Consider the following 24,391-nt stretch of genomic DNA (forward strand, 5'->3'; position numbering starts at 1 on the left):
TGACGGAATTTAATAGGAACCAGCGAATTGCACGTTTCACCAAAATAGTTGTTGTTTTATTTTCCAATTTTTTGTATTTATTTTTTTCTCTAAACAACTTATTTAATACTAAAGTACGTAAGCAGCACAAAATAAGCGTTAGGCATTATTGAGCTTGACTTGTAATTCATTAGTCATTGCACGATTTATTGACCCCATATCGACTTTAGAATTCTTTGCACTTGTTGATCGTTCGGTTTGCCACTTGAACAACTCGTAGGCGTTATCCACTTCAGCATCGGCCAAGCGTTCATCGGGTACACCAGGCCAATCGGGATGGCGTCCTTGTGATGGTTGTTCCGTTGAGGTCAAAGGTCGAGCGCCGATCATGCCCACGCATAGAGCTACAAATAAAAGTTGTCAATCGTAGCTTTAGACGTCAAATTTGACCTCTCAGAGACTAACCAAGCAAAAGTAGCAGGCACATCGTTGAACGGGTGAAACGAAAAAGCAGACGAACGAAATACGAAAAAAAAATCCCCGTTTGTCTCAGTTGCTTTAATCGGATAAACTGCGAAAGTTTGAGCAGAATCATAAGATTTTATATACTAGTGAGTGCCCTGCCTACGCGAGAGCTATCAGCCCCCATTGAGAAGACCAGAAGACCAGACCAGACCAGACCCGAACCGAGCAGATCACAGCTCGTGGCTATTGGCTCACAACCCATGCGAAACTAAATGCTAAAGAGTAATGAGGAAAAGGGGCTCGAGGCGTCATTTTGTCTCACGCTGAATCTGATTATTTGGGCAAATACGTTTGACGTCACGGACAAACACACCAATTCACTTAATTGATCGCCGTCTGCAGCGCTTTATTTAATACTTTTTGGATTTTGGGGGGTGTTTTATCATCGTATTATATTATAATTGTCGTCTGGTGGGCGATTCCTCTCACACCTATTTCACCATCCAACGTCATAGGTGTTATCGATCTTTCTCGTGGCCAAAGAAAATTGTCCAACGTTCGTATTCGGGAGATTCCTCGCATAAATATGTCTCCATCAAGCAATAGGTTTCACTATAGTCGTCGATCTCTATACGAAGAAGTCACTTTTTATAAGAGCAGTTGATATCGAGGGATTTTAATACCTATATTCTGAAGACAACTGGCAATTTTCAAGTGGCAAATTGAAGCGTATTTCCGAATACAGCGTTTTTCCTCATCGTACGCACAGACAGGACTTCTTTCAGTCACATTAAGGCAAGAGCTCTCCAAGGGGCAAACTTTGACTATTGTGGCAGCTTCCGCTTTTACTACAGTGAATAAATTACTTGATTTAACTGTTTAATTGATAATATTAAGTTTACCCACAGCAGCAGAGGCTTAAAATTAAAGCACCTATTAAATGAATATTCATTCTGCAAAGACAAGCGAACTGTATAGAGCGCAATGCGGCACTAAAGTGTCTGCATAATAATGTTCAAGCAGAAAAATTAATTGCTCTCAAGTAAATAATAATGGGTGATAAGATAAAACCATTAGCGGAACTTCATTGATCAAATAGACTGAGGCATTTCTAGCAAAGCTCACAAATTTTACATAAACAACAGAATTACAAAGAAATTTTGTTAGAATTTTTAATTTTACGTGCACGAATTTCTTTTTATTAATAATTTAATTTAAGCGATCTTCACTGTAGTTAGGGCAGTTTCTATGACGTCTTTATTATACATTGTTCTTTACAAATATATTGTACCTAAAATTGTAGTATACTTTTATGCGCGTAGGTTTTTGTCTGGGCTATGACATTTGTGAAAATACTGTTGCATACTTATGAGCGTTATTTGGTTTTCGATTGACTGCGATACAATTTGGCATAAATGCCATTCTTGGCCAGCAGCTGAGAATGTGTGCCTTGCTCTACAATGCGACCGGATTGAATCACACAAATAATGTTCGCATTCTGCACAGTCGAGAGTCGATGAGCAATCACAATGCAGGTGCGACCAGAGCAAGCGGAATCAAGCGCTTGTTGAACCACCTAGAAAACACAACGGAATAGAGATAATAGATTTATTTTAGCTAAACTTTACTTACTCTTTCGCTTTGTAAGTCCAGCGCCGAGGTGGCTTCGTCCAGCAGAAGTATCTTGGGATTCCGCACCATGGCTCGTGCAATGGCAATGCGTTGCTTTTGTCCGCCCGAGAGCTGTGTGCCCTTGGCGCCCAACATGGTTTCATATTGCGCAGGCAGTGACATGATAAAGTCATGGGCATTGGCCATTTTGGCCGCCTCAATAATCTGCTGCATGGGCACATCGCGTGAGGTGTCACCATAGCCAATATTCTCTGCAATGGTTTTCTCAAAGAGCGAAGGCTCTTGTGAAACAATGCCCAAGCGTCGACGCAGCGTCTTTAGCTCCATGTCCTGGTGTATGCTCTCCTGATCAATGAGCTAAAGATACGAAATGTAATCAACGATTGTGAAATGTACTTATCGAGTAGCGAAACTTACTATCTTGCCCTCGTCGGGATCGTAGTAACGCATCAGCAGCTGAACACACGTGGATTTGCCCGAACCTGAGGCGCCAACAAGCGCCACTGTTTGTCCCTGCAGCACATCCAAATTAAAGTCCTGCAGCACTGAGTAATCGGGTCGCGAGGGATACGCAAAGTTAAGTCCGCGATAACTGACTCCTTGTTGCAGCGCATTTGTCTTAAAGACTCCATTACGATTGCCATTTAGTTCCACAATATTTGGTGATTGAATCAGTGGCTGGCGATCTATCATTTCATACATGCGTGTGGCTGAAAGCAGAGCTGCATTAAAGGCAGGTGTGAAGGCCAAGGATTGAGCCAATATGAACAATCCATACAGCATCGTATTGGCAATTCTAAAAGCAATAACATTTATTAAAAAGTCAACATTAGTTTATCTTCGTACGCACTTCATGATCACTGGGAATATGATGCGACCTTCGGCGCACATAAAACCGCCATAAGTCAAGGTGACCGCATAGCCGAAAAACATCAAAGTCGTGCCCATTGAGTTGACCAATCCACGCCACCTTAAGCGCTTCTTGATCTGCTGCTGATAGCGATCAACTTCCTCATCGTAGACCTTGATCAGCTCCTCCTCCCTACGCAATGCGGCCACTGTTCTAATTTGGGCTATCGTCTCGGTTGCAATGCGACTCGTTTCCTCTAGCACATTCTTCTCTTTCATGGCGGACTTTTCGCTAAACTTCGCCTCGAACACAATCGATCCGATCATAAAGGGTGCTGTGCTCAAACAGACCAATGCCAGCTCCCATGAGTAGGAAAATGCTATGGAAAAGCTGCATATAAAGTTGGTCAGCGCCTGTATAATATTGCTGAGGGGGAATCCGATGGCGCCTTGGACACTGGCTGCATCGCCAGAGAGTCGAGCCGAGAGCGCTCCCACGCTGTTCTCCTTCTCGTCAAACCATCCCATTTCCTGTTTCATAATTGAGGTAAAGGTCGTCGACCTAAAAGGCAGAAAAACAAAGTCAAAAAAAGTGTATACAAATTATAATCCTAATAAAATTATAATAACAAGAAGCAGTTTATTTGCTATATATATTTGAAAATTTCATATTAATGAATATATCGAATAATGAATGAATAAGCAAAAACAGTAAATTAAAAAATATATGTGTCACAATTGCACATTTCATACTTTTGCCTATCGAATGCCATAAGTCGTAAACAAACAAGTAACTGTTTCGATTGTGCTCGACTGTGAGATACCCGTTACACATTTTCAATAAAAGCAAAACAGTACGGTTTTAAATAAAATATATATATAAAATATATATACTGGGTATGGAATATGTAAACCATCACAACTCAAATAAAAAAGTTAATGTATAGTCTAATCAATTGAAATTTCTGTGATATGCCTGATAAATAATTGGTGTATCTAATTCATTAATGAATTTGTTATACGAAAGTCATATTACGTAATTTTGTTGACTATAAAAGTCTCGATATATGTAGCACAAAAGTGTTTCACAGTAAAGATGCAGTTGAAGTCGTTAGCTCTTCTTGCCGCCCTAGCCGTGTTGGCGTTTGGCTTACCATCAGCAGAATGTTGGAGTACCAGACCAATGCCTCCCCAATATCCACAGACTTATCACCCTACTTGGAGGGGCTAAACCTTAAATCTATAATTTTGAATAAATAAAATATGTAAGGTGAGATCGTGTTTAGTTTCTGAATAAGAGCTTCTCGCGATTTGAGTACTTGCAAAAGTAAATAAATGAATAAAATGTATTTGGCGTTTAAGGATTCAAAAATATTTTCTTAGGGTTGCCAAGAGGACAAGCCAATGATGGATATGGGTTAAATGCGAACAGTTATCGCATTAGGAAAATAAGTTTTCTGTTGACTGACATTTTGTTTAAATTCTTGCGGTGCCACGTAATCTAAATAAGACATGCAGCAAATGTTTTTACAAATATGAAAATAATAGCTATTGAAATACACTTTTTCTACTTATTTTGAAAAATCAAATACTTTCTGTATAGAGCAGTGAAGACAACAATCGATTCAAAATACACGATGTCTCAACAGAAATTGTTTCTGTACTTAAAGTACAAACATGTTACCCTTTTTCAAAACAAAGACAAAACAGTGCGTTATCATTCTAAAAATTTACCAACTTAATGTACTGATAAATACTACAATATACCAAAATCCTATATTCGGTATATCGTTATACTATTACGTTAAAAATATACCAGACAGATCTACTCATATTTCTGGGAATTTGATTATTTGCAAACTCAAATTTATAATTGATAAAAACAGATTAATCGTATATCCTAATAGTTTGATTTGGTATTCGTGTTAACAGCAGCTAATGCCTAATCGTAATTGGGAATATAAACTAAAATTACAAATAATAATAAAATTTTACAGGTGTTCATAATGAAATGTACGAATTAAAGTGTTCTATTTGGCATATCTAATTCACTTATGAATCTGTTTCACCAAAGCCTTCTTATGTTATTTCGTTGGCCATAAAAGCCAACTTTGTTGAAGTATAGAATCATTTCAATTCCGAAAAGATGCTGTTGAAATCGTTAGTATTTCTTGCCGGTTTAGCGTTTTTGGCGTTTGGCTTACCAACAACTGAATGTGTAATTTACAAACGAAGAGCAACCCCCTTTCCAATTTACACAAACCTTGTCTAAACGTTAATACAAAAACATTTAATAAATAAAATATGGAATGTAAAATATTGTATTCACATTTTTAGATTGCAAAATAAACAATTTTAATTGTCACAGAATCAGAATAATCATAAAAATTGCATATCCTTATACTGTTTGTTTGATATTCTTATTGGCTTTAATTGCTTAATCATTATTTGGGAAAAAGTGGAAAAAACAAACAAAAACACAAACAATCTTGTGTAAAAAATAATAATACATTTTTACAGAAGGTTTACATAATAAAATAAAATCACTTTAATTGTGTTAATTGGCATATTTAATATACTTATGAATTTGTTCCGCGAATGCCCTTTTATGTAATTTTGTTGACTATAAAAGTCAGCTATTTTAAAGCACTATAGTTAATTTATTTCCGACAAGATGCAGTTCAAAACGTTTGTTCTTCTTGCGGTTTTATCCTTTTTGTCGAGTGGCTTACCAACAGTTGAATCTGCTATGTTCCCTCTACCTACCCTCTATCCAATCTATCCAAGTAGAGTATCTAATAATTAAAATGTAGAACTTGGAATTTTGGACAAATCTATTCATGTTTCTAGTAATTTGAATACTTGCAAAATAAAATATTTTTTTTTTTGGCTTTTATTACTTATTCATATTAGGGGGAGAAAGGATAAAGTTACTAATAATAAAAAATGTGTACATAATGAGAACTGCAAATCAAAGTATGTTATTTGGCATATGGGTAATTCTCTGGTAAATGTCGCGTGCGAACAGCTTTTCAGTGACAAAAAAAAACATAAAATAAAACAATTTTAAAATTAAGTGAAGGTTATTCTTAAAGCTTTGGATTAGCACTATTTTTAGAGCTAAGATTGATTTTAGGAACTTATTCTGTTTTACGATAAGATATATCAATTCGTTCATTTTTTGGTTTTGCGTACGAATTTGTTAATTTTTGCAATTATCAGAACAGAAAACAAAACAGAAAAAAAATTCCAAAACCTTTCTTAGCTCTAATAAAAGTACTAATCTAGAGCTATAAAAATAACCTTTACTTATTTTTAAAATTGTTTCAGAATATGTTTTTTTTTGTAACTGAGAAGCTGGTCGCACGCGACATCCCTCAGAGAATTACCCATATCTAATCCGTTTATGAATTTGTTCCGCGAATGTCTTCTTAAAAAATGTTGTTGACTATAAAGCCAGCTTTTTTAAAGCACTATAGTTAATTTAATTCCGAAAAGATGCAGTTCAGATCGTTTGTTCTTCTTGGAGCTTTAGCCATTTTGGTCCCTCTGCCTAACGCCTTTCCAATCTATGTAAAACGTTAACACAAAATCATTTAATAAATAAAATATGGAATGTGAAATGTCATTTGAAAAAAATCTATTCATATTTCTGATGATTTCAATAATTTAAATGTTTTTTTTTTACACAAAATCGTAATAATCATATCTCTTAATAGTTTGATTTACGATTTAGATTGAGTTTTATTACTTATTCTTTGTTATGGAAAAAAAAACATTTTTTTTAAGTTTACATAATGAAATCTGCGAATTAATATATGCTATTTGGTATATCTAATTTACTTTTGAATTTGTTCCGCGAACGCCTTCTTATGTAATTTTGTTGACTATAAAAACCAGCTTTTTTAAAGCACTATAGTTAATTTAATTCCGAGAAGATGCAGTTCAAATCGTTTGTTCTTTTTGGCGCTTTAGCCTTTTTGGCCCCTCTGCCTACCCCATCTCCAATCATTGTAAAACGTTAACACTAAATCATTTAATAAATAAAATATAGAATGTGAAATGTCTTCTTCTTCACATTTCTGATGATTTGAATAATTGCAAAATTACAAAAAAACGTTTTTTTTACACAAAATCGTAATAGTCATATCTCTTAATAGTTTGATATAAGATTTAGATTGAGTTTTATTACTTATTCTTTGTTATGGAAAAAAACAAATTTTTTTTAAGTTTACATAATGAAATCTGCGAATTAATATATGCTATTTGGTATATCTAATTTACTTCTGAATTTGTTCCGCGACCGCTTTATGTAATTTTGTTGACTATAAAAGACAGCTTCGTTAAAGCACAAGAGTCATTTTATTTCCGAAAAGATGCAGTTCAAGTCTATAAGTCTTCTTGCCGTTTTGGCTGTTCTTGCGAATGGATTACTAACAGCAGAATGTTCCAATCAAGTTCCCAGCTATTCACCGACTCTTCGTCCTAATTGGTTCCGTAGAGATTAAAACTAAAGCATTTAATAAATAATATATGATATGTGGAATCTCGTTTAACTTCTGGAAAAATCTATACACATTTCTGACGATTTGAGTAGTTGAAAAATAAAAAATTTTATTTGGCACATCCTTATAGTTTAATATGATATTCGTATTGCTTAATCTTTATTTGGGAAAAAATAAAGTAAAATGACTATAGTCTTGGGTTCAAGTCGGTTCGTATATAAGAAATTGTAAACTAATATTAAAAAAAGAAAAACAACATACATAAATAGATAAAAAAGAAATTTAAGATTATTTGATCTTGATTTAAGATTTTGGCTTTTTGGTTCATTATTCAGATTTTTCTATTCTTGAAACAAGATTATAATCTTGAATTAAGTTTTTTTCATTTGAGTCATAATTAATCATATACCATGTATATCAAATATAGAATTAATCTATATCATTTGATCTTGATTTAAAATTTTGCAATCTTGATTACATTTTTCTATTTTTCTATTCTTGAAACACGATTATCAAGATTGGGCAATCTAGATTTTCGATCTTGATTTATGAATAAACCTTCTTGTTTAAATTTTGAAATACAAACAAAATAGATTCAAGATTTTATTCTTGATTCTAGCACGTTTATTGTTTAAAGAATGTGTACATAATGAAATCTAAAGCATGTTAATTGGCATATCTAATTGACTTATGAATTGGCTCTGCTCTTGTTTTCTTATGTAAATTCTTTGACTATAAGAGCCAGTTAAACTAAAGCACAAGAGTCACTTCAATTCAGTAAAAATGCAGTTAAAATCATCAATTATTCTTGCCGCTATAGCCTTTTTAGTGTGTGGTTTACCAACAACTGTATGCGGCGTCACCTTACCATTTATCCATCCTACTCAGTATGGTCGTCGTTAACGGAAACAAATAAATTAATGAGAAAGTCTTTAAGTACTTCAAAATAAATAAAAAATAGTAAAAACAATGCAGAAACTTGTTTAAGTTCTAAAAGAGTCAGATTATTTGCATATCCTAATAGTTTGATTTTATATACGTATTGCTCAATCGTTATGTGAGAAAAATAAAGTAAAAACACTATAGCCTTGGGTTGAAGTCGGTTCGTATAAAAGAAATGGGTCTTATAATTGTAAGCTAATATTAAAAAAAGAAAAACAACATACATAAATGGATAAAAAAGCACGCAATAATTTTTTTTTGTTTATTTTAAACAATCTAAATTTAAGATTATTTGATCTTGATTTTAGATCTTGGCTTTTTGGTTCATTATTAAGATTTTTTTATTTTTGAAACAAGAATATAATCTTGAATTAAGATTATTTCGTTTTCGCATTTGAGTCATAATCAAGATGGATATACCAAGTATATTCAATCTAGAATTAATCTATAGCATTTGATTTTAATTTAAGATTTTCCAATCTTAATTAAACTTTTAGATTTTTCCATTCTTGAGACAAGAATATAATCTTGAATTTCAAGATTGTGCAATTTAATGTTCTTGTAGATTTTCGATCTTGATTTATGAATAAACCTTATTGGTTAAATTTTGAAATACAAACAATATAGATTCAAGATTTTATTCTTGACCTTAGAACGATTATTCTTTATAGAAGGTATACATAATGAAATCTAAAGCATGTTAATTGGCATATCTAATTGACTTATGAATTGGCTCTGCTCTTGTCTTCTTATGTAAATTCTTTGACTATAAAAGCCAGTTACACTAAAGCACAAGAGTCACTTCAATTCAGTAAAGATGCAGTTAAAATCATCAATTCTTCTTGCCGCTTTAGCCTTTTTGGCGTGTGGCTTACCAACAATTGAATGCGGCTTCCCCAAACCAGGATGGATAACACCTCGTCGTCCTTCTCGTGAACCATTATATTAATGAGAGTCTTTAAACATTTCAAAATAAATAAAAAAAAACAATAGCAACAATGTGTAATCTTGTTTAAGTTCTAAAAGAGTCAGATTATTTGCATATCCTAATAGTTCGATTTGATATTCGTATAAAGTAAAATGACTATAGCCTTGGGTTAAGGTCGGTTCGTATATAAGAAATGGGTGTTATAATTGTAAGCTAATATTAAAACAAGAAAAACAACATACATAAAAAGATAAAAAGGTGTACATAATGAAATCTAAAGCATGTTAATTGGCATATCTAATTGACTTATGAATTGGCTCTGCTCTTGTCTTCTTATGTAAATTCTTTGACTATAAAAGCCAGCTACACTAAAGCACAAGAGTCACTTCAATTCAGTAAAGATGCAGTTAAAATCATCAATTCTTCTTGCCGTTATAGCCTTATTGCCGTGTGGCTTAGCAACAGCTGTACGCGGCTTCACCAGACCATTTATCAAACCTACTCAGTATGGTCGTCGTTAACGGAAACAAATAAATTAATGAGAAAGTCTTTAAGTACTTCAGAATAAATAAAAAATAGTAAAAACAATGCAGAAACTTGTTTAAGTTTTAAAAGAGTCAGAATATTTGCATATCCTAATAGTTTGATTTTATATACGTATTGCTCAATCGTTATGTGAGAAAAATAAAGTAAAACAAGTAAGAAAGTTACAGTCGAGTGTGCTCGACTGTGAGATACCCGCTACCCAAATTTAATAAAGCCAAAATATTGCGGTATCATTTTCAAAATATACTGAAAATACTAAAAAAAAAATACTAAAAATATACCGAATGATATGTTTGGTATATCGATATGGTACACCATTCAAAATATACCATAGACGGCACAATGTACCAGATTGTCGGCCAAAGCAACTCAGACCCCTAGTAAGTAGGCGTTTTTGTCCATACAAAAGTATTTCTTTAATAACTTCCACAATTTTTATCTGATCGCAACCAAATTTTCAGGAATCATAACTACTATAGTAATTATTGTACAAACCAAAATTCGCAACTCTAGCTTTAAAATTACGCTTGTTATTCGATTTTTTTGATTTGCAGGGGCGGAAGTGGGCGTGGCAAAAATTTGAAACAAACTTGATCTGCGTGCAAACATAACAAATGCTGTCGAACAAAAATTATAGCTCTATCTCTTATAGTCTCTGAGATCTAGGTGTTCATACGGACGGACGGACAGACACACAGACGGACAGACGGACAGACAGACATGGCTATATCGTCTCGGCTGTTGACGCTGATCAAGAATATATATACTTTATAGGGTCGGAGATGCCTCCTTCTACCTGTTACATACATTTCCTGCCGGCACAAAGTTATAATACCCTTCTACCCTATGGGTAGCGGGTATAAACACTATAGCCTTGGGTTGAAGTCGGTTCGTATAAAAGAAATGGGTCTTATAATTGTAGGCTAATATTAAAAAAAGAAAAACAACATACATAAATAGATACAAAAAAAAAACACGTAATAATTTGTTTTGTTTATTTTAAACAATCTAAATTTAAGATTATTTGATCTTGATTTTAGATCTTGGCTTTTTGGTTCATTATTAAGATTTTTTTATTTTTGAGACAAGAATATAATCTTGAATATCAAGATTGAGCAATTTAATGTTCTTGTAGATTTTCGATCTTGATTTATGAATAAACCTTCTTGGTTAAATTTTGAAATACAAACAAAATAGATTCAAGATTTTATTCTTGATTCTAGGACGTTTATTGTTTAAAGAATGTGTACATACTGAAATCTAAAGCATGTTAATTGGCATATCTAATTGACTTATGAATTGGCTCTGCTCATACCTTCTTATGTAAATTCTTTGACTATAAGAGCCAGTTACACTAAAGCACGAGAGTCACTTCAATTCAGTAAAGATGCATTTAACATCACCAATTCTTCTTGCCGTTATAGCCTTATTGGCGTGTGCCTTACCAACAATTGTATGCGGGCGCACCTTAACACGTCCCCGTCCTACTTCAAAATAAATAAAAAACAATAGCAACAATGTGTAATCTTGTTTAAGTTCTTAAATTCGGGACTAGAACATATACTAATTGAAATAAAATAATAAACTATTTGGTCAATCGCTAAACAGTTAATAAAGAACATTCATAAATCTCCGAATAAATGATAAAAGCTTAAATTGAAATTGAAGTTAATTAATTGGGATAACTTACCGCATGCGAGATGTAAGCCACACTCCGGCTAGATTATAGAAGAAGGTCTGCACGAAGCAAAAGATGCCGGCACAGATGCCAATCACTACACTGACTATGGACATGGATGAGCTGTGAGCCAGCACAGCTTCGTCTGAGGTCTCCGCCAGCGAGGCATAAAGCTCGGCGAGCACAACGGAAAAGGCGGGCATGGTGCAGCCAAAGAGTCCGGCACAAATGGTGCCAATGATGAGGAAACTCCATTCGGGTCGAGCCCAGCCCAGGATGCGCAGGAATGTACGTGGGTAGCTTGCGCTCTTTGTGTGCTTTTCAGTATCAGTCTCAAGTTGTTTCGACGGATTGACGTCGCCATTCAAGCGCTTCATTTGAAACTCCACATTTTTATCGATTGCAGTCAACATTGGGTTGGGCAGGTCTTCAGCATCATGGGACTTTTTGCGCTCTTTGGGCTGGTGCACGTCGCTCTCATTGAGCAGCTCATCGGCCTTGTCATCGTATTCATGCGCTGTCACCATTTTGTGATAGTATCCCGAGAGCTTCATGAGCTCCTCGTGTGTGCCCTGCTCCACTGCTTTGCCGTTCTCAATGTAAACAATCTGATCCGCATGGCGAATGGCGGATAAACGATGTGACACCACCAGTGTGGTGCGTCCCTTGCACGCCTTGTCCAGGGCAGCTTGCACCAGCTTCTCGGAGTGATAGTCCAGAGCGGAGGTGGCCTCTGTAAATAGTCAGTACTGTAGTGTGCGTAAAGTGTAACTTACATTATACAAGTCTCTTCAGCTATTACTTTAGTAACTAGACTTCTAAGTTTCAACTTTTCCTTCTAAATCTTTATGTATAATTCACTTCTTGTTTGCCAGTATCAAAGCGCAGCAATTTTATTTTTGTGTGATTAGGATTTCTGTCAACTTCTTTTATAAACAAAATTTCCAAAAATTTTACATACAAACATACATCCATATATTCATGTAGTATACTATATATTATTTAAATGAAATTAACATCCATTTCGCTTGATTATTTCTATTTAGGGATGCGGTATTATTCTTAAAATGTACCAAATACATATACTGAAAAAATACTCAAATATACCAAAGCCTGTTTTTGATATATTGACATTTAAAGTATACCATTGACTTAATAATTGCAGCGGGGTAGCGGGCTAATTGATACTATAGTTTTAATATAATATTAATTATTATACTGAAAAATTCTGAAACATATCGAAGGCTATATGTTATGGTGCTATGCAAATTTGAATAAATCATCTATAAATGATTTAATATAGGAAAAAATATGGTATGTCGATATACAAAATAAACCAGATTGTCAACCAAAGCATACCAAATACAATATTTTCTAAAGTAACTAAAATTTTTATCTAATCGCAACCAAATTATAACAATTAATAAAGATTGTTGTTAAGCTATTATATTTACATACTAGCTTTAAAATAATTCTTGATATTCGATTTTTTTTAACTTTCCGAGATGGATGGCAAAAGTTTAAAAGAAACTAAACAAATTTAAAACAACTTGATTTTATCTTGTTTAAGAATTATTCGAGGATGCGTTAATGTTTATGAACAATTTAAGTATATATTTATTTTTCTTACTTTAAGCTTTGAGTTTGGTAAGTTTTTGAAATCTCTTGACTACTCACCATTTAATAAAAGTATATATCTTTGGCTCTATTCATATTTCTGGTGATTTGAATAAATAATAAACTACGTTATTTGACACAATATCATAATAATCTTGTCTCTTAATAGTTTGATTTGAAATTTAGATTGAGTTGTATTAGTTATTCATTATTAGGGGAAGAAAAAATGTCTGAAGTTTACATAATGAAATCTGCGAATTAAAATACGCTATTTGGTATATCTAATTCACTTTTGAATTTGTTCCGCGAATACGTAATTTCGTTGACTATAAAAGTCAGCGTTGTTGAAGTCACAAGAGTTACTTCAATTCCGAAAAGATGCAGTTTAAATCGTTAATATTTTTTGCCGTTTTAGCCTTTTTGGCGTGTGGCTTACCAACAGCTGAATGTTTCATGACCGTAACATATCCTCACTCAACACGGACTACTCGTGACATGTGGGTATTGCTTCGTAAATGAATAGCGAAATCGAATGAGAAAGTCTTTAAGCACTTTAAAATAAATTAAAAACGAAAGCAATAGTGTTTTATCTTGTATAAGTTATGTGCTTCGGGACTAGAATATGTACTAAACGAAATAAAATAATACACTATTTGGCGATTGAAGCCAAAGCATCTAAAAGAGTACTCACCATCTAATAAAAGTATTGTTGGCTTTTGTATCAGAGCTCTGGCAATGGCAATGCGCTGACGTTGTCCGCCGGAGAGCTGCACGCCCTTCTCACTAATATGCGTATCATAGCCCTTAATGAAAATGATTTTATTGCATGTCAGTATTCATAGTAAATCAATGAAACTTACATTATCCAAAGCAATGATGAAGTTGTGAGCATTCGCTGCTTTTGCAGCTTCCTCGACTTCCCTTTGCGTAGCCTGCGGATTGCCATGACGTATGTTTTCACCTAGAAGGGAATATCTATCAATTCGAGCCGTTAACAAATTCATTGACACTCACCAATTGTGCCCTGGAAGAGGACTGGCTCCTGACCCACAACAGCGATGTTGGAGCGAAGCCAGTTGAGATTGAATTTGCGCACATCCTCGTTGTCAACAAAGACTTGGCCAAAGACCGGATCGTAGAAACGTTGCAACAACTGAAGGCAAGTGGACTTGCCACAGCCCGAGGAGCCCACCAAAGCAACAGTTTGTCCCTGCTTAACCGTGACATTGAGTCCTCTCAGAACAATAATATCCTTACGTGCAGGATACTGAAAGAATACATCGCGAAATTCGATGTTCCCTTTCAGGCCGTTGTTGAGGATTTTGCCTGCTTTAGACAGCGGATCGATGGCCGAGACACGATCGATAACATCGTAAATAGCGCTCGCCGAACCGCGAGCCATGGCAAAGGTCTCGAGGAAGGGCGATGTGCGTGAGAGTTGATTGGCGCCCACAATAATGCCAGCGATGACAATCATGACAACTGCAGGAGTGTATTCCCGATCCGGAATGGGCACCTCAGGTCTGCGATCGTACAAAATGAGATTGGCGCCGTACCAAAAGGCGCCAGCACCCACAATAAACATCATGGCCTTCATCACCGTATCACTGAGGCCCGAGAAGGCGCCCTTCCACTTGCCCGCCTTGAGTGCAGGCTTCAGCAGATTATCGTAGCGCATTGACTCGGAACGCTCCCCACCAAAGGCAACCACAGTGCGTATGGCACCCACAACTTCCTCGACCACAGAACTGGCTTTTACATAGGAGTTCTGTTCCCTCGCCGTTAGCTTGCTCTGGTACTGTGAAAGGGAATTGAGAATATTAGCAAGGAATTGTTGGATTGTTTTTGGGAGGTAACGGTTATGACAATTATTATTTAAAGGAAGTGTGCTAAACACATTATTATCGACATTATCGACACGACCGGTTACTTGATTTTAATTGCATAAATTTCATTGTGGTGATTTGCAACTTGAACTATATTTAATTTGAAGAGTTGCTCTTTAATTTAATAAGAGAACAGAGAAGAATTTCTAAATTAAATTGTATAAATGATTTGGCCTTTCCAATTATAAATTACACAGTGAAGATATGCGAATTTAATGTCATCAATTTAAAATAGTTGCAGTTAATAGAGAAAGATTCCTTATCTTGCCAATTATGTTAAAATTTTACTATATGTCGTTCGCCTGCTAAAATAAAATAAATTGGTTTTACTTAACGGAATTTTTGAGCTATAAATACTTATTTTCGAGTAAGAATAATTGATTGATTGCAATAAGTGATTTATTGCTAAAATGTAAATATTTGGACTGTGCAAAAATGGTTGTGCTTTATAAGACATTGTGCAAGTAAAAACTATAAACTCACATGAGCAACCACAGCATTGACCACCATTGTGAGTGGTATGTAGAAGAACATGGACAACGCCAACTTCCAGCCATAGGCAAACGAGATGATCACACTGATGGCCACATCGAACATTATGGTCAAAAAGTGTCCCAGATTCTCGGCCATGCCAGTTCGTATTTTCTCCATGTTGCTGATGTACAGAATGAATTAATTAATACGATTCAAATTGAATGTTAACGAAATTATATCAATTGTTAAGTGATATGAACACTAATAAAAATATTTTTATTTGACTTACACTATTCAAGTTCAGATGGATTCTGGTACTTAGAGTGAATTATTAATATTCGACCATATTTATATTTTCCTAATTGATATTATAACATAATTAATTATATATTTTGAAGACTGGAATTATCAATGAATTGAGCGGACGTTCATTAAGGAATATATTTCATAAGTCTATGTTGTGTCAATTGATTTTATTTTGCTATTTACTACAAAAAAAGTGTATATAATAATTTAAGAAAATCATCTTTCATTCATAATTTTTAATTTAGTTAGTTTATTACAACCCCGTTCAACCCTATTCACAATTTATTCCGATTTTTTTTGTCTTGACCTTAGTTGCCATTTAAATTTTTTTAAGGGATCAAACTCATTGATGAACTCTTAATTGTTTGCTGCCTACTTACTCAGTGATACGCACTGCAAAGTTCTGATCCTTGGCCATATCATGCCAGCCAATTTCCTGTCTGATGGTTGCTTTGAAAAACTCGCGCCGCATGCGCACTGTCAACTTGAGAGCGAGATGGTTGAAAATGTTGACAAAAGTCATGCCAGAGAAAAGCATGAGTAGCGAATCCAATGTCATGAGTATGCCAAAGGCGACGCTATCCTTGCGCAGCTCCTGCATATTCTCCTCATGAGTTGCATTGGTACTAGAGAAAGGGAATATTTAGAGTCTTTTTCCTGTGAGTATTTCAACTGCCTTACAGTTGTGTGCCGCCACCGAACCAGGGCAGACCATGTGTCGTGGAGCTGGTGCCATTGCCCATATTTCTGTCGATGAACATGGCCACCAGTTCGCTGTAGATGATGATGGCAATGGGGAACACTAAGGCATGCAGCATGGCAGCAATGAGGCCGCAAAAGAGGAGCAGATAATCGATGCCATCCACATAGCGAAAGAGATGCGTGTAGCTGACTGTGTTGATTGAGGGTTCCTTCTCCTTGGCTTTTTTGGGCTCCACGTAGTTATATGTTTCATTGGCCACCGTCTCAGCCTCAGCTACGGCGCTGATGTTGGGCTCTGTCATTGCAATGACGTGAGTTGCAAGTTTCGCCTATAAGCATTTACCCTAGGGGTCAATTGATAGTTATCGCATTCGTCTGACGCAAAAACGAATCTCAACACGCGATCTTCACTGGGAGTTATGTCAAGATTGTAAGAAAGTTGATGGGTTCAGTTTTAAGTAACTACAACTTTTTTGTTGGTTCTTGATTTTTTTTATTTTTCGATGCAAGTGCACTGAAAAATTACGAACTGACGCTTTTGCACTGCACGAGAAGATTTTTTGGCTACCGCACCGTTTGAAATATCGTTACGAACTGTTCAGACAGCCGCCGAGAGGTTCGTCTTTTATCAATTCTGGGCTTCTATTAATGTTCAAATCGCCCAAAAGAGTCGAGAGCATGAAGTGTTCTTCGACGCTCCCAGAGCATTTGCAGTTCTCTCATTTTTTCGTCTTTTTTGGTTTTAGTTTATTAATATCAATTGAATTGATTTTTCTCAAGGTTCACGATGACTTGAGGAAATGTGTGCGTCCATCGGCAAGGTGTTCAAACGAGTAGTTTTCAATATATTCGAAATATTTACTAGCCAATAATGGGTCAACAGAGGTTGTCTGCGCAAATTTGCATGAAAATTCCTATCACAGATTATATACAAGTTCTATATAGTATTTGTATAACGGTCTTTCTCTATCTCTCTCTCGTTCTCTTTGGGATAGACCTTTATGGTTGCAATTTACATAAGTTGCCCATAATAAGTACGATAACGTTGGTAAAGAACTCAGACATAACTTGAACGCTTATCAAGGGTCATAATCAGTATTATCGCGCCATTGACATCTACCTTCATTTCTATCTAGTGTTGACACAAAGATACTTTATCTACGAAATAGTTTCAGATGCAGTTTCGTAGCTTCGCACGATTTTGTAACTCAAATGCGCAAAAAACTAGCGCAAAACATGGCAATATAAATTGTTGATTTAAATCTGATAAAGATTTAAGGCAATCGCAAATATTTCCCAATCAAATGCAGTCAATCTTCGAATCAATGTGAGATACTTTATTGTACAAAATTGCATTGCTATAAATGTGTATTGTTAGAGAAAGTGACATTGGATAAAACTGTAGTAAAAGAACGTCGATAAATGCTCAATGATTCTTCTGGGTCTTGTGAAGCTTGGCATAGATGCCACCCTGGGAGATGAGTTGCAAGTGCGTGCCCTGCTCCACAACACGTCCGCCTTGCACCACACAAATGACATCCGCATTCTGCACCGTGGACAGACGATGGGCAATCACAATGCAGGTGCGTCCCGAGCACGCCGAGTCCAGAGCTTGTTGAACCAACTAAAAAAGAAAGAGAGAGAGAGAGAGAGAGAGAGAGTTTATTGAAGTGAATCATTGATCAATTGTAATTCAAGGGACTTTTACCCTTTCGCTCTGCAAGTCCAGCGCTGAAGTTGCCTCATCGAGCAGCAGTATCTTGGGATTCCTAACCAGAGCACGTGCAATGGCCACACGTTGCTTTTGTCCTCCAGATAACTGAGTGCCACGTGCCCCCATGCGAGTATCATAGCCATTGGGCAGCGAAATGATGAAGCTGTGCGCATTGGCGCTCTTTGCAGCAGCAATCACCTCAGCCATGGGCACCGAGCGTCGATTGTCGCCATACGCAATGTTCTCGGCAATGGTGCGCTCAAAGAGCGATGGCTCTTGGGAAACAATTCCCAACTTGCGACGCACACCATCCAGCGTCAAGTCCTGCTGTATATCGTCCTGATCAATGTGCTGTAAGAAAAATAAACGTATTAGTAATGAGCATGAACTTTCGTACTATAGTCAATTATAAGAATAACATTTACAAATTAGAATTTCGCAGGATAGAAAAAGAGACTAAAACAAAAGTTAACAGTTTGAGAACTTTACGATCTTAAATGAAATTTCTTAAATAAATAACATCCTAAAAACTTCTTGAAAGAAGATTTAATTTTAAATCATTATTTTGAGATTTATAAATCTAGATTTCAGTTTGAATTCATGGTTTTACATATTTTTAAAGATTGAAAAATTTGTTAAAATGTCACTCATGATATCGGAGTAAATATTTGAATACAAGAATTTTCCATCTGATATTCTCTAAAATAAGCTTTTTTAACCAAACAATCTTAACTTAAGAAAGTACAATTAAAGAGTATAAGTTTTAATTTAACTTGCTTTACAAATTCAAGGAAACTATAGTGACTAGAGTAATACCTAATAGGTTTAAGTTTCCAAATGAATAATGCTAGGTAGACACTTACAATGGTGCCCTCATCGGGATCGTAGTAACGTTGCAACAGCTGCACGCATGTGGACTTGCCACAGCCAGAGTGACCCACCAGAGCTACCGTTTGACCCTGGAGCACCTCCAGATCAAGACCATTCAGAATCTTGGCATCTGGACGCGTAGGATAGCGGAACTTAATGTCACGATAGCGCACGCCCTCGAAGAGATTCAGCTGTTTGCCAAGCGTATTCTTAATGGTGCCCATGGGCGAATGAATACGTGGCTTGCGATCGAGGATCTGGAAGAGACGATGAGCGGCCACCAGAGCGGCAGTGAAAGCTGGAGTAAAGGCCAACGATTGGGCCAACATCATGGAGCCATAGAGTAGTGTCTCCGAGACTCTAAAGAAAAATTAAGTGAGAAGGTACAAGAGAAAGGGAAATAATAGGAAACGCACTTGATGATATCCTGGAAGGGCACTTCTCCCCATGAGACCAAAACACCGCCGTAGCAGAGAGCAACGGCATAGGCAAAGAAGGCCGAAGCCTGCATTGTAGAATTAAGCACACCGCGCCAACGTAGCTTTTGTCTGATAAGAATCTCCACACGCTGAATCTCCTCAGTGTATTGCTTGATAACATCAGCTTCACGACGCAGTCCAGCAATGGTGCGCACATTGGTCACAGACTCGGTGGCAATGCGACAGGCTTCCTCCAGGACTTGTTTCTCGCGTATCAAGGCATTCGACATCATTCTGCAAAGTGTGAATAAAGTAAGTCCCAACTCTTTCAGATAATCATCTATCTCACTCACTTGGCTTCCACTATGACAGAGCCCACAATGATGGGGCAATTGGCGAGACAGAGCAGCGACAGCTTCCAGTTGTAGTACATGGCCACCGAGACACCAGAGACAAAGTTGGCCAAGGCCTGAATCATGCCACTCAAAGGGTAACCAATGGCACCCTGAACACCTGCGGCTTCCCCGGACAAGCGAGCAGACAAAGCACCTACCGAATTCTGTTCCTGATCGAAGAATCCAATCTCTTGGCTTACAATCGACTTGAAGGTCAAGGCACGCATGCGTGTCGTTAGCCAAACTCCGGCATAATTGAAAAGATACGTCTGCAGGAAACACACTAAAGCTGTGAGAGCAGCAATGCCGAGACAAGCCCAGGATAACACGGCAGTGCGACTGAGTGCGACTTCTTCATCGAGTTCAGCCAATGCGCCGTAGAATTCACCAAATATAATAGAGAAAGCGGGATACAAGCAACCGACGGCAATGGATGAAATAACACCTAGAATGAGATAACACCACTCGGGACGTGCCAAGTGCACAATTCTTGCAAAGGTGCTGAAGAATTTGGGTTTATCGGCAGCGATTGCTTCCTGTTGCTTGTTGCTTTCCTTGAGGGATCTAACGAGCGGTTCATCGAATTGCACGCTGTTCTTCTGGTTCTTCTCAAAGTTCAGTGGACTTGTCTCAAAGGATTTCTCATAGAGTGCGAGGCTTTTGCCTGCAAAATTTGTTGAGGAATTAAGATTCGTATATTACATAAAGAGTCCTTCGACTTACGTTTTGCTTCGTCTATATTTTCATCTTTTTCCACGTCATCTGGCATATTAATGTCACCAGCGCGCACCATATTGTAGTAGGCACCTTCCAGTGCCATCAGATCATCGTGTGAGCCTTCCTCCAGTACTTTGCCATCGTGTATAAACACAATTTTATCAGCGCCACGAATGGCCGAAAGACGATGGGAGACCACAATTGTGGTGCGTCCTTTGCTGGCCAAGTCCAAAGCCTGTTGCACCAACTTCTCCGAATTGTAATCCAAAGCAGAGGTGGCCTCTGCAAAATAAGTTAAAGGAATAGGCTAGAGTCTGATCGTCAGTGGAACACCGTGTACCCTGTACACATTATTAGCTGTACAGCCAGGAAATTGCCTAGAAGCATTCTGAATATGCTTCATATCATGTGTGACGAAGTTTACATTAAAATTATTATGCTTATGTCTTTAAATTCATTTCTATAGTATTCAATCCTGCTATCACAAAATGTAATGCCCCTAACTCTTATATTTTCTGAGATAGATGTGCTTAAATAATGATAAATATTTACTAAAATTTTATTGAAAAGAGTGATCTAATCTATCTTTAAATTCTTCAACCTAATCGGGTATTTTTACTCACCATCAAGCAGCAATATCTTGGGGTTCTGTATGAGAGCCCGGGCAATGGCAATGCGTTGCTTTTGTCCTCCGGAAAGCTGTGAACCATGCTCTCCAATCATGGTCCGATAGCTCTGAAAGGAATAAATCAAAAACTTTAATTGAAATTTTCTTTTCCAATTGCCTCACTTGCCTCCGGTAAATGGCTGATGAACTCATGTGCCCCGGCTTGTGTGGCAGCTGCCTCAATTTCCTTTTGTGTGGCATTCGGTTTACCATAGCTAATGTTTTGAGCTATAGAAAATATTATAGTAATGTGAAATTTTATTGTATACTTTAGAGATATCTTTATAGTACCTATAGTGCCCATAAATAGCACCGGCTCCTGTCCCACCACAGCGATATTGGAGCGCAACCATTGTATGTTGTATTTCCGGATGTCCAAGTCATCCAACATCACAGAGCCAAAGACGGGATCATAGAAGCGTTGCAACAACTGTATGCAAGTGGACTTGCCGCAGCCTGAGGAGCCAACCAGAGCCACAGTTTGTCCCGCTCTGATTTTGATATTTAGACCGCGATGCACAATGATTTCGGGACGTGAAGGATATCGAAAGAAAACGTCCTGGAACTCGACATCGCCACGCAGACCGTAGTTCAAAAGCTTGCCATCTGTGGAAAGCGGATCAATCTTGGATTGCAAATCGATCACTTTAAAAAAGATTCGCAGCACAGCCACGTGCAGTGGCAAAAGATTCCAGGAACGGAGCAGTACGAGCTATGTTATCAGCGCCTACAATAATGCCAAAGAAAGCCTGAAAATATATAAAAAAGAGTTGGGAAAAGTATTGAAGAAATATATCTTTAACTTTTCAACATACAATCATTAGAATGGCTGGCGTGTATTCCTGGTATGCCGCAGGCACCGATCGATCATCTATAATGAGATTGGCGCCATACCAAAAGGCACCTCCACAGGACAAAAACAACATGGACTTGAGCACAGCATCACTTAGGCCGGAGAAGGCTCCCTTCCACTGGCTGGCTTTGCGAGCGGGTACCAAAAAGTTCTCATAACGTTCTACCTCCTGTTTTTCGCCACCAAACGAAACAACTGTGCGTATGGCGCCAAGGATTTCTTCTACTAAATTGCCAGCGCCGGCATAAGACTCCTGCTCTCGTGCAGTCAATGTACCTTGAATCTAAGAGGAGTTTGTATTAATATACTGGAACAACAACAAACTAAATTGCAATCCCACCTTAGCCACATAGTAGTTGACCACAATCACTAGCGGTATATAGCAGCTGACAGCCAGCGTTAGTTTCCAACCATAGCCAAAGGATATGCCAACTGTGATGATGAAACCCACAATCAAGTACACAAAATGTCCAACTTTCTCCGAGATGCCATCGCGTATTTTTTCAATGTCACTAGATGAAGTAAGAGTAATCTTTATACATAACTTAATATAAATAGGACTTATACTTACTCTGTCATACTTTGGGCAAAGTTCTGCTTGGTGGCCAGATCATGCCAGCCAATGTCCTGACGCATCACGGACTCAAAGAGTTTGATGCGCATGCGAGTAACTTGACGCAGAGCAATAAAATTAAATATGTCTACCGAAAATATGCCGGAGATGAACATGATTACCGAAACGATCGTTAATAGAATGCCGTAAGAGACGGAATCATCATAGAGCGCATCATTGTTCTCTTCGCGTGTGGCATTTGTGCTGAACAGAGCAAAAGAAAAGTTTGAAGTGGTAAATATAGATATATTATGTAGTCATAGACATTTTCAATTGGTATTAATTATAGTCTATATATATAAAGTTGTGAGTAAAAGCTGACAGACAGATTCACTGAAAGAACTATCATCGGGCAGTCTAAGCGGTAAGACCTAGGAGTCTGCAATTCTTACAACATTGGTAACAGTATTTCATAGCAAAATGAGGCTGGGTTTTTGCAAATCATTCCTCAATGCTATAGTGATATAGTAATATGTATTGGCCGCCTTGACAAACAAGCTGCTGAATAGCTTTCTATTGATTGAATGATTATCAGAATAATATCAAAGCCTATAAGGTATGACCTAGGAGGCTGCAATCACAAAATTTTTTCGTTTTGCAAATCTTCACTCTAGCTAGTTTAAATCGTAAATAAAAGTACATATTTTTTTTTTATAATTTACATAATCCTATTCTATTCTGATATAAGTGAAATTCAAAATTTAAAATCACATAAATTCACTGTTCTGTAAGCTATGGTAGTTATTTTGAAGTACGTGTTCACAACCTCTTAGAGTATACATATGTACATATAACCTCAACTTACAGGATCTTGCCACCTCCTAGAAGAGGCAGAGCATGAACCGTGGAGCTGGTGCCAAATTGCTTGGCACGATCTACGAGCATTGCGGTAAATTCACTGTAAACGATGACGACGGCTGGCAATGTTACCGCCTTAATGCAGCACATAATAAATCCGATGAAGAGCCAAAATATTTCGAGGTACGTGGAGAAACGAAACAGTTGCAAGAAGCTGATGGGAGCCGTTGGCTCCAAGCCCGCAGCAATGGGCGCCTCCTCCTCGTGAGATTTTTCATCGCTGGTTGTGATGGATGCCCCGTCGAGATCCATGATTTAACTAAGAATAGATATTAGCATTTAATAGGCCATCGATCTTAGCACACACACACACAAGACACACTCTCAACACTCGAGTACTCAGCATTTCATTGGAGCGCAGCGCCAGAGACGCCAAAAAGGTTAATTCAATTAGATTCAACGCTGCGAGAATCATTGCAAGATTGTTTGCCTTGCCTTTAGGTTTTCTCTATTGACCTCAGGGTTAACAAGTTAGGTGCCATCGCACTCAAGCACACAGATAACTTTTTTAGTATCACAAATCATTCAAGTACATATCGGAATATGCAGGACATTGTCAGCGTTGATTGATTCACAATATTATATTCACCTCTAGCGCACTTTTGCACTTTGAATATTTTATCCTTTAGAGTTCTTATCACAAATTTGATATCCAAGTTGGGTTTTATTCCTCGACCGTTGCAGACGATCGCTTCAGCGCTACTGACTGCCGATCGCTGACAAACGGTCCATTTAAGTTTATGATCAACATGTTTTAATTGAGCTTCCAATTGAAT

At 37.1% G+C, this 24,391-nt stretch overlaps 3 protein-coding genes and 2 long non-coding RNA genes across 6 annotated transcripts; 1 reads left to right on the forward strand and 4 right to left on the reverse strand.

Moving 5' to 3' along the window:
* Window positions 1–80: 80 nt before the first annotated feature.
* On the reverse strand, window positions 81–1,121 carry LOC133845762 (uncharacterized). The gene is made up of 2 exons (XM_062280324.1): window positions 445–1,121; window positions 81–383 (listed from the first exon to the last, which is right to left on the reverse strand). The coding sequence occupies exons 1-2, from the start codon at window positions 572–574 to the stop codon at window positions 139–141; spliced, it is 375 nt and encodes a 124-aa protein (XP_062136308.1). The 5' UTR covers window positions 575–1,121; the 3' UTR covers window positions 81–138.
* Window positions 1,122–1,668: 547 nt separating this feature from the next.
* Window positions 1,669–17,112, reverse strand: LOC133845760 (multidrug resistance protein homolog 65). Of its 2 annotated transcripts, XM_062280320.1 has the most exons (11): window positions 16,489–17,106; window positions 16,188–16,433; window positions 15,511–15,682; window positions 14,156–14,939; window positions 14,002–14,102; window positions 13,833–13,944; window positions 11,537–12,257; window positions 2,927–3,487; window positions 2,494–2,872; window positions 2,077–2,433; window positions 1,669–2,020 (listed from the first exon to the last, which is right to left on the reverse strand). In XM_062280320.1, exons 1-11 carry the CDS (start codon window positions 16,809–16,811, stop codon window positions 1,820–1,822), a joined length of 3,957 nt encoding a protein of 1,318 aa, XP_062136304.1. In that variant the 5' UTR covers window positions 16,812–17,106; the 3' UTR covers window positions 1,669–1,819. The 2 variants fall into 2 exon arrangements, 1 of the variants encoding a protein (XP_062136304.1); XR_009894812.1 differs by lacking the exons at window positions 1,669–2,020; window positions 2,077–2,433; window positions 2,494–2,872; window positions 2,927–3,487 and adding an exon at window positions 9,733–9,857 and having other exon boundaries at window positions 11,335–12,257; window positions 16,489–17,112.
* On the reverse strand, window positions 5,104–6,694 carry LOC133845768 (uncharacterized). The gene is made up of 2 exons (XR_009894814.1): window positions 6,512–6,694; window positions 5,104–5,193 (listed from the first exon to the last, which is right to left on the reverse strand). It is a non-coding gene; the product is annotated as an uncharacterized LOC133845768 (long non-coding RNA).
* On the forward strand, window positions 7,197–9,888 carry LOC133845767 (uncharacterized). Its single transcript, XR_009894813.1, has 2 exons — window positions 7,197–7,635; window positions 9,475–9,888. It is a non-coding gene; the product is annotated as an uncharacterized LOC133845767 (long non-coding RNA).
* Window positions 17,113–17,825: 713 nt separating the features above from the next.
* LOC133845766 (multidrug resistance protein homolog 65) lies at window positions 17,826–24,299 on the reverse strand. The gene is given in 15 exon segments (XM_062280327.1): window positions 17,826–18,133; window positions 18,218–18,574; window positions 19,087–19,453; window positions 19,510–19,806; window positions 19,866–20,571; window positions 20,631–20,906; window positions 21,248–21,359; window positions 21,419–21,519; window positions 21,583–21,943; window positions 21,945–22,040; window positions 22,107–22,427; window positions 22,485–22,656; window positions 22,716–22,961; window positions 23,563–23,874; window positions 24,205–24,299. Coding segments are annotated over 14 exon segments (3,915 nt in total). The 5' UTR covers window positions 23,868–23,874; window positions 24,205–24,299; the 3' UTR covers window positions 17,826–17,935.
* Between the last annotated feature and the right edge of the window lie 92 nt (window positions 24,300–24,391).

The sequence above is a fragment of the Drosophila sulfurigaster genome, chromosome 3 (genome assembly GCF_023558435.1).
Source record: "Drosophila sulfurigaster albostrigata strain 15112-1811.04 chromosome 3, ASM2355843v2, whole genome shotgun sequence".
Lineage (NCBI taxonomy): Eukaryota > Metazoa > Arthropoda > Insecta > Diptera > Drosophilidae > Drosophila > Drosophila sulfurigaster.

Bases quoted from the DNA above. Each gene is read 5' to 3' on its own strand.
- LOC133845762 (XM_062280324.1), bottom strand. From the start codon at position 574: ATGATTCTGCTCAAACTTTCGCAGTTTATCCGATTAAAGCAACTGAGA. The intron at 384-444 runs GTTAGTCTCTGA...TTTTATTTGTAG, and splicing joins GTGCCTGCTACTTTTGCTTG to CTCTATGCGTGGGCATGATC.
- LOC133845760 (XM_062280320.1), bottom strand. From the start codon at position 16,811: ATGACAGAGCCCAACATCAGCGCCGTAGCTGAGGCTGAGACGGTGGCC. The intron at 12,258-13,832 runs GTGAGTACTCTT...GACTATTTACAG, and splicing joins AACAATACTTTTATTAGATG to AGGCCACCTCCGCTCTGGAC. The intron at 2,434-2,493 runs GTAAGTTTCGCT...TCGTATCTTTAG, and splicing joins ATCCCGACGAGGGCAAGATA to CTCATTGATCAGGAGAGCAT.